The sequence below is a fragment of the Ziziphus jujuba genome, chromosome 5, assembly GCF_031755915.1.
Source record: "Ziziphus jujuba cultivar Dongzao chromosome 5, ASM3175591v1".
In the NCBI taxonomy this organism is placed as follows: Eukaryota; Viridiplantae; Streptophyta; class Magnoliopsida; order Rosales; family Rhamnaceae; genus Ziziphus; species Ziziphus jujuba.
The window spans coordinates 27,174,105-27,192,096 of record NC_083383.1 but is presented as its reverse complement, the minus strand read 5'-3'; the positions used below and the strand labels follow the sequence as shown (position 1 = coordinate 27,192,096).

General features: G+C 31.8%; 1 protein-coding gene across 1 annotated transcript; it reads left to right on the top strand.

Moving 5' to 3' along the window:
* The first annotated feature begins 1,191 nt into the window (after positions 1–1,191).
* LOC125422894 (uncharacterized) lies at positions 1,192–11,173 on the top strand. The gene is made up of 4 exons (XM_048475351.2): positions 1,192–1,507; positions 2,596–2,740; positions 10,599–10,726; positions 10,951–11,173. Exons 1-4 carry the CDS (start codon positions 1,391–1,393, stop codon positions 11,050–11,052), a joined length of 492 nt encoding a protein of 163 aa, XP_048331308.2. The 5' UTR covers positions 1,192–1,390; the 3' UTR covers positions 11,053–11,173.
* The last annotated feature ends 6,819 nt before the right edge of the window (positions 11,174–17,992 follow it).

The window sequence follows — 17,992 nt, the reverse complement described above, 5'->3', positions numbered from 1 at the left end:
CTTGGTCTATGTATTTTTCTTTTTCTTTTTTTTTTCTTTTTCTTTTTTTTGTCAGAATAGAAACTTGTTAGCTTGAATGGTGGCGACAGACCCAGATTGAATCTTTCTTCACCTTCATCTCGTTGTCCATCCCTATTAACACTATTGATTCTTCTCTCTCCTTTGTTTTCTTTTTTCCTTTCTATTGAAGCAACCTTTAATGAAGTACTTACTTTTAGCTCCCAATTTTTCCCAAATAATGATGAAATTTCTTTTGGAGAGAACAAGATCTATCAAATTTTTATTGGAATGCAACAATTTGAAATTTAGAATGGCTTTGTCTTTTTTTTCTTTTTTTTTTTAATAAGGCGATCGATGATCTGGGTTTTGGGAAAATTTGTGAGAGAGGCTTAAGACCACGTTCTGACGACATAGAGAAGAGAACTAAGGGCTTCACCGACATATAGAAGAGCCCAGGCTATGCGGCCTCTGGAAACAACCTAGCTCTACTGCCACTGAGAAAATTTGAGCTGCTAATGCTATATTTTGCTTCTATGAACCCCTTAATTCTTTTATCTGGATCTTTCATTTTTCTATTAAAAATTTAATTTGGAGGATTAAATGATTTTTTTTTTTTCTTTCTTAGCTGTACATACAGCATATAAGCAAGTCTGGAAAAAAGAAGAAGAAAAAACTAGAAAATTGAGAGAGAGGGAGAGAGAGAGAGATAAAACCTAGAAAATTAAAAAAAATACTTCATTAAGAATTAAAAAAGTATTACACTATACCTTTTTTAAGTTTTTTTTAATTACAACATAATATTTTTATAAAATTATAAAAATTATAAATATAAAAATATTCTTTTGTAATAAAAAAAAATTTATAATAAAAAAAATTTCAAAAATATACCATATATACAATGTAATATATTAAAATTAAAAAATATAATAATTTAACAATGTAATCTTTTGCTGAGCTGTAGACATATGACAGTTCATATGCAAAAATGGGCCTTGACACACACCAGACGGGAGTATGCTGGAGCCTGGATGTAAGGTCGCTTCCCATTATTGCTGTCTCTTTGTCTATTTCCGCTGCATACTAGTACTACATTTAAGAAAGAAAGGTACAAAAGAAGGAAAAAAAAAACGTTTTCCAGCACAAAGTGTTTTTTTAATTATTACCTTTTCACATTTCTCAAAAAAAAAAAAAAAAAAAAAAAAGATAAATAATAATACTTTCCACATTTATAGAATAAAAATATGATTAGTTGAGCGGTATAATTGCATGTTCGGAGATCCGGAAAATTGAAAATTCCTCTCTACATGTTAGTGTGGTTAATTAGACAATTGTCGCCAAAAGGAAACCATTCAACTCCCAAGGCTAGCTGTTCCATTTCAAGCAATTCACAATGGCAAATGATGGTGATGATCAGAAGCACATGACCCGTGTTCTATTTTGTGGTCCACACCTTCCTTCTTCTCAAAATTATACGAGAGAGTATTTAAAGGACTATCCATTCGTCCAGGTATTAGAATTTTTATTTTTTTATTTTTTTATTTTTTATTTTTTGTGACTTTGTTTGCTACAATTTAGTAGGAATTCCTTCTCTCTGCAATAGTTTTGAGATTCTTGCTCAATTTGATTTTCCTGATTTAAATAATTTACTGGAGGTTTTGTTTATTTGAAAAAAAAAGAAAAAAAAAAAAGAGTGTGTAGTACCTGAGCCACAAATGTGATATATATATATATATATATATATATATATATATATATATATTTTTTTTTTCTCATCTAATTGTGTGGAAAACTGGCTACATTCTTATGGACTTAAAACGGAGAAAAAGTGTTGCCTATATACAAATAACAAATTGTTTAAATATCAAGTAATACTGCTTTTAAAATGATATCAAGTCAATTTTATGTGTTTGGAACAAATAAAAAAGTCAGTTTTATGTGAGAAATATATATATGCACACATATATATATATATATATATATATAACATATATATAGATATAATATATAGTCGGGTGTAAGTAATGGTAACCTTAATTTTCTGACTTAAAAGATAATGAATTTGATTATTTAAAATCATTGTACTATATGTGTTTCATATTATATGTATTTAATATTACATTATATTTATTTTAATAGTTGAACCTTTATATATAATTATTCTCTTATTAATAAGAGATCTTATATAAATTCAAATTTTTAATATGAAAAAGTAAACTTTATAAAAATTTATATAAATTTTAAATATATTTTTAAATTTCGAACCTAAATAATAAAAAAGCTGATAAGAGAGTTCATAAGATTAGGATAAAATCTTTTATATATATATATATATATATATAATTTTTCTAACAATTTGATCAATAATCAACCCTTCTCAATGCCTACGATTTTTGTTATATAGCGTAAGCAAGTATGTTTCGCTAAATTTAATTACTTGGAATTTTTATTATTCTAATTAACATATATAAACGTCTTTTTCCTTTTTTTTCAATGGAAAGAAGTCTTTTTCCTTAGGTGCTAGCTAGCTCGTTAATTAGCACAAAACTTCCTTAAAATTTGAACATGTTTAATTTAATTAATTAATTAATATTGTAGGTTGATGATGTTCCACTTGAAGATGTACCTGATGTCATTGGAAACTACCAAATCTGTGTAGTGAAAAGCATGAAGATTGATTCAAATATTATCTCTCGTGCAAAAAATATGAAGCTGTTAATGCAATTTGGTGTCGGCGTGGAAGGTAATTTAGTTTTCTTTCTTTTTTTTTTTTTTTTTGTGGGCTGAAAGAAGGTAATTTAGTTTCATGATATCTATTTATAATCATCTAATTACATCAAGTTTCTGGTATTTTATATGGATGTTCCTTTCTATTTCTGTTTTAATTTAATATTTATTATTTTATTCATGAGTTATTACATATTTTGTACTTTGCTTTAAAATTGCAAACACTCTCTCATGTTTCCATTCAAATTGTTTTTAGTAACAAATTATTCAAACTCCCATAGATCATTCATACAACAATTCCATTATAATAAACTATTAAAACTGATAGAATTATTAACCTTCAAAAGCAATCATTGATATTTGAGCTACAATCTTACAAAAATAAAAAAACAAACGTGATACGGTACCTAATGAACACACTGGACTCTAACCCTCTCCCTTATAGTTTTTCCGAATAGTCCATCAAATTGATCTTAAAACCCTAGTAGCAAATTTTGTGTCGTATTCACATTGACTATCAATAATACCTTAGCTTTTTAAAAATTGAAATCACGTGCAAGTCACATGGCTTATCTATTATTTTAATACTCACAAAATAAGAATTAATTATAATATATAATAATAAAAAAATGAATAAACCAAATGGACTTCTAAAGAGAGTTGGAATTCCAATCCAATTGATCAATTGAAATATTACAGATTGTGTATACCTAAGGGTTCTACTACATAAATCAATAAATAAGTTGGTTCCATTACTGGCACAAATAAGCCTAGTTAGTAAGTCATTGATTATTGCTAATCCACACAAAATATTTAATATTATTCTATTTGAACTGCATAATCATTATATATAATAACAGACTCACTTATTATAGAATCACCCAAAACAAAATACCATTTATCTAAATATATGACATGCCAATAGAGCACAATAGCATACTAGACTAGTAGTAGAGATTCTCTCTATAAATCTCCCAAAACTAGATACTATTTCAATTAAGTACTTTGCATGCCATAAACCCAGTCTAAATAGTAGAGATTTACCTTATCACGTGCAATCCCCTAACACATGATACTATTTCATTTTAGTATAATGTGTATCAACAAAATACAACATACTCAAACTAGGTAGTAGAGATTCACTATGGTACATGTAGATCAATATACAAATATATAGACTAAAAGTTCCAAAAAAAATGCCTGTAAATATAAGGAGCGATGATATGTAAATAAATATTTCATAAATAAATAAATAATGATCCACATATATTAATGTATCACTCAACTATACAATACTTAAAGAAATAAACAATACTCAATATGGAAATTATTGATTACAAAATAAACCCCTACTAACCTATCACAGTCTCCATTACCTAATAATCCCATGTAGGATAGATAATCCTCAAGTATGTCTGCTAAAGGCCTTAGTCAATGAATATGCCACCATGTTCTAAGGCGACAAAAAATTATGTTTTGTTATTTCATAATCCAATTTTTCAATTTTTAATTGACTCTTGGATATAAATCATAAGAATGTATATTCTTCCTCAAATTTTATGTGAACAACAATAATAAGATCCTCTGTAAATTTCTCTGTCATTATAAAATACTTTACATCGATGTATCTTATGCCTTGTATACCTTTCAAATTGTTAGATAAAGATACTATTGCAATATTATCACAGTAGATAGGCCCTTAAATAGAGTCAACCATTCCCAAGTTACAAATAAAATTTCAAATTCAACTTGTATGATGAGCTACCTCATAACACACTATATACTTTGCCTTCATAGTCGAGGATGCTGTCAGAAACTACTTGACACTCCATCAAGACACAGCTTTTCCTGACATGATAAATTTATATCTAATGGTAGACTTCTTATTATCCACACAATCTTTATAATTTGCTTACTATAATCAACTACATCATGAGAGTTGGTGCGCCAATATATCAATATATAATCTTTAGTACCCTAAGATATCTAAAAACTTTCTTAACTACTTGGTAATGAATAGAACTAGGATTACTTATAGATCTACTAAGTACACCCACTGCAAAAGCAATACCAGGATGTGTACAAACTTGATTATATATCAAAATATCAACCATAGAAGAATAATGGACATATCTCACTGCCATCCCATCCCTATTGTTCTTGGGATATTACTTCTTAGAAAGCTTTTTACCCTTTGTCGCTTGTACAAATCTAGGGGACCTTTTAAAGATCCTAACAATGTAAGTACTTTAAGACAACTATAAAACATAATTAGTCATATTTTGAATAATCTTCATGCCCAAAACAAACAAAGCCTCTCCAATATCCTTTACGTCAAAATAGTTGCATAACATCTGTTTTCTTTCAATCAATAAGTCAGTGTCATTGATAGCCAAAAGTATATCATTAACATATAATACTAAGAATATAAAACTGTTCCCACTGGCCTTCATATATATGCATTTGTCAACGAAATTCTCCTTAAACCCATTATAGGTGACAACTTCACCAAATTTGAGATATCACTACTTCAAAGCCTACTTAAGATCATAAATGGACTTTTCAAGCTTGCAAACTAAATTCTCATTGCCCACTTACTGGAAACCAACTGGTTAGACTATATATATCCTCATACAAATCATCATCCATCTAATACAACTCCAAGTCAAAGTGAGCCACAATCGCCATAATAATTCTAAAAAAATCTTTTATGGATAAAGGAGAAAACATCTTTGTGTAATCAATTCCCTTCTTTTGGCTAAACCCTTTTGCAACAAGTCTAACCTTATACTTTTTTACTTGACCATTGTAGTTTCTATTGGTTTTAAAGATCCATTTGCACTTTATAGGTTTGCTACCATCTAGTAACTTAACCAAGTCCCGTACACCATTTGATGCCATAGATTTCACTTCATTTTCCATCGCATCTAACCAAAAGTTTAAGTGTGAATTATTTAAAGCCTTCCATAAGTAACTAGATTCGACTTATCACTTATGTCAAACTCATGCTCCTACAGATAAATCTGATAGTTATCAAGTATTGTGGATCTTCGATCCCTCTGTGACCATTTCAAAGGCACAACAACATCTGTTGGAGTTGGAACATCTTGCTTTCCCACAACAGGTCATCTAGATCAACCATTGGTTCATCAACGCAGATCAACAGTATCTCTAATAGGAATATCAACACTAGAAATGAAAACACATTCTTCTCTAAATTTAAGTTCCCTTAGACCCTTACTATCATTAAAGCCAAAATTATCTTCAAAGTAAACAACCGTGTCTGACTTAACGATCTTGGTAATGTAAGATGGACAAAAGAATTTAGGACCTTTGATCTTATACGATAGCCAAAAAAATGACCATTAATAGTTTTAAGATCCAAATGTTTGTTTTGGGGATTCTAAATCTAGACCTCTCCTTTGTAACCCATACTCTAAAATGGTACAGGTTAGGCTTTGGCCTTGACCATAACTCAACAGGAGTTTTAAAAGTAGATTTACTCGACACTTAACTTAGAATGTAAGCCACTATCTTCAAAGCTTCTTCCCACAAGTATTCTAGCAAACTAGAATTTGCCAACATGTATTGTACCACATCCAATAAAGTACTATTTATCTTCTTAGCTATACCATTTTGTTGAGAAGTGTCAAGCATTGTATATTGCACATAAGTGGCACACTCACACAAATAAATTACGAATGGCCCTAGATTTTGTACTATCTCATCATATCTATCATAAAATTTACGACTATTATCAGACCTCACAGCCTTTAGCTTTTTATTCTTCTGAAACTCCATCTTCACCTTAAACTTCTTAAAGGCAACTAATGAGTCCAACTTCTCACAAATAAGGTCAACATATCCATAACAAGAGAAGTCATTAATGAAAGTAATAAAAAACTTATAACCTCCCAAAATAGTTGGTGTGAAAGGTTCACAAATATCAATGTAGATTAACTCCAAAATATCTTTGCACCTAGCAATCTTATCTTTCCTAACCTTAGAAGTTAACTTACCCTTCACATATTCAACACAAGTTGACAAGTCAGAGAAGTCAAAATTAGTAAGTATTCCATCCTTTACCAATTTTTCTATTATGTGCCTAGAAATATGCCCCAAATGCATATGCTATAACATATAATCTTGGACATATGGAAGCAAGAATAGGAGCAACAAAAACAGGATCATTACCAAATAAATCAAGTTAATATAAATTTCCACATAAAGTTCTAAAACCAACAAGAAAAAGATAACCCTGACTATCCAAAAAAGAAATAGATAACAAGTTGTTTTTTATTATGGGTACACAAGAAACTTGTTGCAACTCCACAAAATGTCCCCCAGCAAGCTTTAACTTGATTGTTCCAAAGACATCCACCTTCACCCTTGAGCTATCTCCCATGTAAACACGCTGTTAAAGATTGGTTGGCCCCCCTTGGACTTATCATCCCTTGCAATGGATTAGTAACATGAATTGTTATTCCAATATCCAACCAATAAATATTCATAGGCACATTAATAATATTGATCTCAATCATCAAGCGGTTACCTCTCTTCTCTTGCTTTCTCTTCAACTTCCAAGTCAAACTTGTGTCCAATCTTGTTGCAGTAATTACACTTTCCGCTGAAGTAATCTCTCTTCCCACTTCATGAAGAAGCTCCATCCTCATGTTCTTTGGACTTTAAACTAGAAAATCTTTTTTCTTATTAGGCTTAAATCCTTGTCTCTTCTTTGGAGGAATCGTCTTAGATTTTTCTTTTTTATGTGATAACATAGAGACGAGCCTTAGCCTGTTCAACTTAATATCATCCTCTTCCTTGACAAGGATGACAACTAACTCCTCCAAGTTGCATACTTCCTTCTTAGTATTATGGCTTAACCTAATAATATTAACTTGAGATAAGAGGCTCTTCATTATAGTGTAAGTCATGAACTCCTTGCCAATGTTCATCATAAGGTCCTTGAGCTTATTGTAATAGGAGGAAAGTAACATGATATGCTTTTTCACACCTTTGATCCTATCATACTTGGTATTGTTCAGAAGATTCAAATAATGATACTTCTCATTCACGTTAAACTTTATGAACTTATTCCCAATTTTCTCAAAAAACTTCTTGGCAATGTCCACCTTTGGAATGCTTGCATATATGAATTCATCCATATAGCTTTCTATCATCATCATCCAGCACTTATTAGAATGTTTCCAATCCTCGTAAAGTTTCTTGGCTGCAACATTATTTTTTTTGGTTGGAATCTCTAATAGATCCACCTCCAAAGCCATATTGAGCTTCATGAAAATCAAATTCATTACCAAGGTTTTCTTCCATTTCTAGTAATTTGTCCCATCCAATTTCATCAAGGCAGTCATTGGCAGAATATTAGGGTGTTGCTAGATATGAAAATGGCAAACACAACAAAGCATTTAAAGATAAAATGCAATTACTATGTTCCCAGCCCCTTACTATAAAACACAAAACATAAATATCACTAACGTCTTTGTAGCACAAAAGATACCTATATACGGTTCAAGAACAATCAATTAAATCATCACAATCAAATACATTGAACTAAGTCATCAGCAGGGTAACTCAAAACCTATGATTCATGATATCTGATCAATTTCTACTGCCATTCCAAGCATCCTATAAAGTAATTAAAACAATTGAAAAGATAGCCTAATCACCCGTATAGATCTTCGTTCATAAATGGGAGAAAATAAATATATTGATAATTTCATGATATGGGAAATATCTAATTATTCTATCCATTATGCCAATATTATACATATTAACACCCATAAATTAGATAAATTAGGTCCTACAAAAAGTAAATACTAAAGGTTCTATTTACTATATCAATCTATATTCTATTGGTACCCATAATGTAGACAAAATAAGTCTCATAATTTAAGGAAAGCCCAACATATTCAATTTTGACCATGGATATTTAAAAAAATATAAAATGGAAATAATAAAATAAAAATAGGGAATGGATTTTTTTTTCTCTATAAATAAAGAAGGAAAAATAAATGATAAATTAAACAAATAAAATATATATATATATATATATATATTGAATAATTAGATTGTTGACATCAGCATGCTGATATCATCCCTAGAATAAATATATATATATATTTTTTTTTGTATAAACAGGCTGCTGGAAGATGCTCCATATGGCGTGTCAGCAAATAACTTAACGACACGTCATATGGAGCATCTTCCAGCTCTAGCCAGGTTCACGGGTTGACCCATTTATAGCAAATTGGGTCATGTGACCTGGTTTTCTAACAAACAGAAATAAGCCTTTATGACCACCATTTCCAGCCATTCCAGTGGCACACGAAATGTCTAACCATGGGCAATCTAAATGTAGGTTCAATTTTCAAAAACCAACCAAAAATTATGCCCAGATACCTTAGATGTAGCCATGGGTTTCATAAGTGCACTAGGTATTCAAAGTGTTTCAAACCAAATCGAAGGCTCAAACAAATTCCATTTCATGCATAGATGAGTTTATAAAATATCCCAGGTCACGGTTTTATACAAAACAATTTTTTGAACAAAAAGCTACATATTGGGTTTTAACTGAACAAGTACCTTGGCTTTACAGACCAAATATGAACGAAAAAAATCCATTCTCACACATATTGATTTAAAAATTTGAAAAACCAATAAGAAATATGATAATGAACATTAATGCAAAACAGTTCATCAAATAATACAACCATAGATTAAAACAAATAGAAAAGGAAAAATATGCAATCAGTTTATTAGAAAATAAACCCCATATAATTTAACAATCAGTTACATAGATCACAAAACATATATATACAAATCATGAAAAGTATATAATGTAGTTTTGATAATCACAAGAGAGATCATACAAAAGATGGTAAAATATAGAACATGTATCAAATATATATCATGAAATACAGCTGAATAAAGTGTGTGCCTTTGATACCAATTGTCAGTATTAATAATAATCAAATAGATTATTCAAACTCCCATAGATCACACACACAACAATTTTATTGTAATAACTTATTAAAACTAATAGAACCACTAACATCGAAAAGCAGTCATTGATATCTTGAATTGTAATCCTGCAAAAATAGAATATAAATGTGGTAGTAGTGCCTAATGAACATACTGTTCTCTAGCCCTCCCTCACACAAGTTTTCCCAATAGACCATCAAACTGATCCCAAAACTGTAACAGCAAATAATGTATCGTATTCACACAAACTTGCCCTACCAAGAGAACCTAAATTGACTGAAGTCATGTGCAATTCGCATAGCTTACCCATTATTTTAACACACAAATTATATAAATAAAAAGCTAGAGAAGCCAAATGAGCTACTAAAAAAAGCATATCCTCTAGTCCAATGGATCAACTGAAGTATTATAGAAAATGTGTACCTAAGAGCTTTACTGCATAAGTCAATCTCATTACTGTCACAAATGAACTCTATAAATGAGTTATTGATTATGGTTAATCCAAAACAAAATATCTAACAACTCAATCATTCAATTTTCTTTTATGAATATTTGTTTAGGAACCTCTAATGCAAACATCAAAATATTACCTCAATCAATAAGCTAATAAAAGATAAAATAAATAAATAAATAAAAACAAAAACAGTCAGTAAAAAAATTTATATATACTAGTTCATATCGTATTAATTCCATCAAATTCATACGCCATATCCGATCCAAAAATAATAATTCATACACAAAAAATACATGATTTAAGGACTAAATTGATAGGAAAACAATTGTTAATACGTATAGTATGAGAATATATATTTTTATATTTCGGTGGAGAACATGAAAAATATAAAATAACATTAAATAATTTAATATTGAAGGAATTGATATTGATGCTGCGACGAAAAGTGGAATCAAAGTGGGTAGAATTCCTAGTGGTGCAACAGGAAATGCTGCTTCATGTGCAGAAATGGCTATATATTTGATACTAGGCCTTCTACGAAAGCAAGTATGTTTCTTTTAATCCTTAATATTTGTTTCATTTAATCCTAATAATTTATATAGCTGTGGAATAATATATACCTTTATGATTTCTCGATTTCTAATTTAATATTTTAACATTCTAACCTCATAAGAAAATTCATAAAATTTCCTAAGTTCTATATTTAAATATATTTGCTTCAACATTTGCTTTATAGCAAAGTATCATTTTCCTAATGTTTTAAATTGCAGAAAGAGCTGGAAACTTCTGTAAAACAGAGAATGCTTGGAGAGCCAATTGGTGAAACACTGCTTGGAAAGACAGTGATTATTTTTTTATTTTTAATTCTTTGATACTAATTATTTCCCAACACTGCAATACTGCTGTATGTCTTTTTACCCCTCAAGTATTCCATACCTATATTTTAAAGTAATCTATGCACATTATAAAGGTGCTCTAGAAATTTATTTTTGATATGATTGAGAAACAAAAATTGAAAGGAAACATGTCTTGAACAAAATTTAAAAGGTTAACATGGATTTGAAACATTCTAGCAGGAACCTCTAAATCCAATTCCTTTTTGCATTTTAGATTATTTATTTCACATTTGTTTTACCCTTTAGCATGATCTCTTCAAGCAAATTTTGTAGCTAAGTTGTTTTAGCTAAAAAACAACTTTTATTTGCTGAAAAAATGGTTTATATCTTAAACCAATATTTTTTGTAATGCCTTCTTCAAAACTTCCTAATCCATAACCATTTGGCCACGATCTACTTCTCCCTAGCTCTTCCAACTTCCGTTCTCATTCTCACTCATGGTGATTGATCAGACATTCTTTTCCTCAACTTAGCCATCCTAGGATGAATTAATTTAATATTGGAGGTTTTTTATGATCGATTATAATTATGAAATAAGATTAAAAAAATATGGTTAAACAAATCTCATGACAAAGAAATTTATTGCTACATAAATTTGATTTGATTCAAATTACACATATCCATTGTTATAATTCTGTCATAGTTAATAGTTGGAGTGATGGTGGATGGAACACACAATTTTTAAGAAGAGAGAGCAACCAACATAGTTTAGAGGTTGTGTGTGCCACAATTCCATATTCTGCTTCAATGGAAAACCTTGACACTAATTTTTGTTTTCTTGAGCACCAAAAAATTGGATTATTGCCTAAGAAAACAATATACCTAGTGGTAGAAGTGCAATAATCCTTATAACCCCTAATCGAAATCCAAGAATGCATGTTACACAAAAGGAGAATTTTGTTTAAAGGAAAGACCAAAAGAAACCAAGCCTTTTAAATGTCAACGCACGCATTTGACTATAGTCAATGAATGTCAATTGGGCAGTTTGATAAGGATCAATGATTTGACAAGGATTTGACAAATTGATCCAAAAGAGAAGTATTATTTCTTATGAGAACTATATCATCAACATAAACTAAGAGATGTAGAACAAGGATGAAGAACGGTGAATCCGTATAAGAGTTTGTTTGAAACCATATATCACTTTTCTCAATTTACAACGACAAGTAGGATTATTATTGTGAATAATGAAAACCTCTTCCATTTGGCATAGAGTTTTGCTGTTTAAGAGGGCATGACATAGAACTACTTTGATTGTAGCTGGTTTTACTTAAGGATTGAAACCATCAGCATAGTCAATTCCAAAGTCTGTGATCGAATCCCTTTGCAACCAGAAGAGCTTTATAAGCATTTTATTGATCCATCTAGACTCTACTTAATCCATAATACCCATTTTCTCCAATGGCATTTTGTATGGAGTTGTGTGGAACTAATTCCCAAGTGTTATTTTGCATTAATGCACTGAACTTCATTGTCATTGCTTAGTGTTCCAGGATTTTCAGGGCTTGGTGCTATATGTGGTTCATTAGTAACACCTATTGACTGTTTTGAGACAAAGAAGAAGTCAGCGAGAACTTTTTTGTTTAAAAATTTTATTCGAGGCTCGGATATGCATTGCATGCATACAAATTGGGGGAGAGTGAGTTGTGAGTTGAGGTCAGGGGCTTGGAATTGATGAGAGAGGAGCGCACACAGATAAGGTGCTCACTCGTGTTTCCTAGTCTTGGGTGGGACTTGAATGACTAGAATTGTGCATGGGAGTCATTGAAGATAAGGAGTTGGTATTTCGTGATAAACAAGAGCGAGGATGACATAAATGATAGAGATTATATGGGTCTTAAGAAGAGAATAAATAAGAGGCAATTTATAGGGATTACATGTTGTCAAAGGAAGATAATAATGATAGAGTCCAAGTCAAAGGTTGGAGAATTTTGAAGAGGTGTCGTGTGTAGGTCTATTAGTGCAATAGAATTTTAAAAGGAAAGTTATTTTCAATAAAAATAATGTGTCTTAATTTATATGTTTTTTCTTTTACTAGATCAAAACAAACAAAGCCATTTTATGATCTAAGAGGACTTAAATTAAAACACGGTTTGGATTGAGACGTTAATTTATAATTTGTACATGGTTTTAACCATGGATAACAAAAGCACCCAAAGATTTTAAAGGAGTTGTAGTTTAGAGATTTTTGAAACAAGACTTCAAATGGTGATTTGTTATTCAAGGTAGGAGTAACTAACCAATTAATTAGATATGTAGCATTAAAAAATGCATAGGTCCATAATTGGTGTTGCATGCTAGATTGAGACAACAATATTAATCCAGTTTCGTGGATTTTCTGATGTTTCCTTTTCAGCATAGCTGTGTTATGATCAGAAAGTAATTAATTTTATTGTTTTGGAAAAAAGTTTTTAGTTTTAAGAATTCTCCACCATTATCAAAGTAGAAAGAATTAATTGGAAGCTGAAAAAAAATTTCAACCATTTTTTAAAATTAATAAAAAAATGTAGCTACATAAGAATTATTATTAATCAAAATCATCTAGATATATTTCAAAAAAAGGTCCATAAAAATTAAAACCATCATAAAAAGTCATATAAGGGTTACAAACATCAAAATAGACAAGCTATAATGGTTGATAATGAATTTCAAGAAACGTTATTGTTGTATTTCAATATATTTCTATTCATACAAACTGGTCATTATATAGTGTTACCATATGAGTGTTTATGGTAACACCTTTACATACTGTAAATACATATTAGTGGGAAATAATCAGGCATCAAAGCTTGCCATGAAAGGATGAGTATCATGTTGACATTGAAGATTGTCTTGACAATCAGTTTTCTTGAGTATTAACGGTATATGACTTTCCTTGAACAGCACCATAACAATCCTTACATGGCAAGACAGCACCACCTCTGCATGATTTATATGACAAATTACCAAGTGCGGAGATATTGCTAGCTGAATGTAATTTTGTATCGTTAATATCCCCCCTCAAGCTAGTGAGTGGAATAAAACAAACTCCCAGCTTGAATTTGAGCAGCTCAAAATGCCACTATGGAAAGGATTTGGTTAAAATATCAGCTGGTTGTTCAGTAGTGCGAACATAACGTGTAACAAGAGAACCCAATGCAACATTTTCTCTCACAAAATGATAGTCAATTTCAAGATGTTTCATATGAGCATGAAACATGGGATTAACAGTGATATGTAAGGCACTAATATTATCATAAAAAAATTTGAGGTGGCTGATGTAGTGGGACACCAATATCACAGAGTAAGTATGTATTCCATATAATCTCAACAGTCGTATAAGCCATAAACCGGTATTCAGCTTCAGTACTAGACCAGGAGACTATTGTTTCTTGGAGCACCAAGATATGTAGTTGGCCCCAAGATAGATACAGAACCCAGTGGTACTTCATCTTGTGATTGGACAACCAACCCAATCTGCATAAGAAAAACCATACAAAGTAGAGAAACCATTAAAGCGAAGACAAAGACCATGATCTTGTGTACCTTTGAGATAACGTAATATACATTTGATAGCCTTGAGATGAAGCATTGTAGGATTGTTAAAGGCTTGACAAACTTTGTTAACAACATATTGGATGTCTGGTTTGGTGAAAGATAAATATTGAAGGGCTCCTACTATGCTTTGGAAGTGATGGACATTAACAGGGTCATGGCCTATCATGTTATTCTTTTAGTTTTAAGTAATAGGAGTAGCAAGAGAAGAATAAGATGACATACAAACACGATGGAGGAAATCTTTGATATATTGAGATTGAGAAAGAGTAACTCCCCTTAAAAGTATTTGAAAGACACCCCTAAAATATAATGTAGCAAGCCAAGGTACTTAATAGCAAATTCTTGTTTAAGTTTCTGTAATGAAATATGGATGAGAGAGTCATTATTTCCGGCAACAATAATGTCATCCACATAAATAAAAAAGAGAATGATAGCAGATTGATGACGATAAATGAACGAAGAAGGGTTGGCCTTGCTACAAAAGAAGCCAAGATGAAGAAGGAACTATGATAGCCTATCAAACCAAGCTTGAGGTGCCTATTTTGAAGAAGGCCAATGTGATCAGGGAAGCAAGAGTCACTAAAGCCTCGTTGTGAGATCCCACATCGGTTGGAAAGGGAAACGAAGCATGGCTTATAAGCATGTGGATACCTTTCCCTTCAAGAGGCCTTTTGCTAGTGGGATTGGCAGAAACAAAACCGTGAGGGGGGCTACGGCCTGGAATACCCCAAAGCGGACAATATCTTGATACAAGTGGTCTGGGTTGGGCTCTTACAGTGGTATCAGAGCCAGTACCCGGATCTGTGTGCCAGCAAGGATGCTGGGCCCCAAGGGGGGAGGATTGTGAGATCCCACATCGGTTGGAAATGGGAACGAAGCATGGCTTGTAAACGTGTGGATACATTTCCCTTCAAGAGGCCTTTTGCTAGTGGGATTGGTAGAAACAAAACCATAAGGGGGGCTATGGCCTGGAATACCCCACAGCGGACAATATCTTGATGCGGTTGGTCTGGGTTGGGCTGTTACACTCGTGGTTGCTCCATGTATACTGTTTCCTTTAAATTCCCATGAAGAAAAGTAATTTTCACATCTAATTGCTTCAAAGTCCATTTACGAGTAAGAGTAATAGAGATAATGAGCCGAATAGTAGTAGGTTGACCACTGGACTAAAAGTTTCATCATAATCATGACCAGGAAATTAAGTGTAAGCTTTAGCAACCAACCGAGCCTTAAACCTATCAAGAGAACCATCATCTTTATATTTTAGCTTGTAGACCCATTTTGAACCAACAATATTAGTATGAGTTGGATGTGGAACTAATGTCCAAGTTTGATTCCTTTTTAATGCTTGAATTTCTTCTTTCTTTGTAGCTACCCATCTCTCATCCTTTAAGGTTGATTTCAAGGTTTTAGGTTCAACAGCATTAGAGTTAATAGTTGCCATGAGCATCATTTGAGAGGTAAGCGTTGGATCATGCTGCAGCTTTCATCGAGTTATCATGTGATCTGTTTAAGCTGTGGATGAATTTTGAGCCATGGAGGTCATTGAAGAAGTAATAGGTAGTTATATAGATAAATGATCCAAAATATCATTTTGAGGAACTTGTGGAACTTGAACAGGTTCCAGTGCAGCAATTGTTTGAGGAAAAGTTAATGAGCCTTCATTATGGTCAAGACACGGTGAATTACTGAGTGGCCCAATATCTATAGAAGAATGAGAATTATTGAAGTCCTTGGAATCCACATGAGATGAAATATGTGGGTAATAGAAAAAGAACCATCGTGCTCAATTGTTTGAGAAATAATGGACTGTCCCGTCGGTAGAGAAACAATGTTTGGCCAATCATGATCCATTATTTGGGAGTTGGTAGAATTCCCTATTGGCATGTGAGGAAGAGAAGATGAGTTGTTAAACTGTTGAGCGGTGTTTGAAACATTTAAACTGTTTGAAGTTGCATTTTCTTCAGGTACACGCTATCCATCAAGCCTTGGAAATTCTGTCATCTCCAAATTTTGTGACTTTTTTATAGTCTACACATGAAGTATATGGAAAGCCTGTCTCATCAAAGATAACATGAAGTGAGGTGAAGACCTTGTTTGTGGCAAGATACAAGCACCTATAACCCTTGTGAAGAGAGCTGTAGCAAATGAAAATACAAGGATAAGTTTTTGTGTTAAAACTTATTTTGATTGAGGTGCCTCAGTGAAAAGAAATACCCACAAGCCATTACAATCTGGATGCCATTGATATAGTTTATAAGATGGAGAGCTATTGTTTACACTAGACAATGGTAATCGGTTGATCAAATAAACAGTAGTTAAGAATGCATCCACCCATAGTGTGTGTGTGTGTGAGAAAGAGAGAGAGAGAGAGATTTGCTTTAAAAATGAGAGTTAAACCAATTTCGACAACATCACGATGTTTGCGTTCAGCCACTCCATTCTATTCAGGAATTCCAGGACAAGAAACTTGTTGTTAAATTCCTCATTTTTGAAGATGTAATAGAAACTCCTTTGAATTGAATTCACCTCCACCATCACATCGGTATATTTTAATTTTTCGATCAAATTGGTTGTCAACAAAACTTTGAAATCTGATAAAGCACTCAAAAAACTCTGATTTTTTTCTTAGAAGATATAGCCAAGAGAATCTGGAATAATCATCTATAAAAAGTGCATAAAATCGAAACTTTTGAGAAGAAGTTATTGGAGGAGGTCCTCAGAGATCACAGTGAACTTTTTCTAAAGAAAATTTAGTAATTTTAATTGATGATCCAAAGGGAAGTTTACAACTTTTGCCTAGCAGACAATTAACACTGACTGAAGGCTTAGAAACCCAATAACTAATGTTAATATTTTTTCTATCCTTCAAGATGTGTAACAATTTAGAATTGGGGTGACCCAATCTTTGATGCCACGTAGTTTTAGAAGCTGTACTTCCTTTTATTGCTTTAAAAACTTGATGAACTAGATCATCTAAGGCATACAATCGACATTTCTGATGCCACTTGGCTATTATGCTTTTTGGTTTGGGTCCTTTATCAAGAAACTAAAAGAGTTAAATTCAATAGTGCAAGGATTATCATAAATCATTTTACTGACAAATAACAAGTTCTTTGTCAAAGAAGGAACAACAAGGACATCTTTTAACCTTACTTTTCCATGGCTTGTAGACATATTGAGATCATCAAAATGTGAAATTGACAAACTCTCTCCATTACCAGCATAAATCACGTCCTTACCATGATAAGTTTTAGAATTAGTGAATTTAGCTGCATCATTGGTCATATAAGATGATGCTCCTGAATCCACATAGAATTTCTCATCATTTGATTAATTTAATGAGAGGGTACCCAAAGCACGACTTTCTTCATCTGGT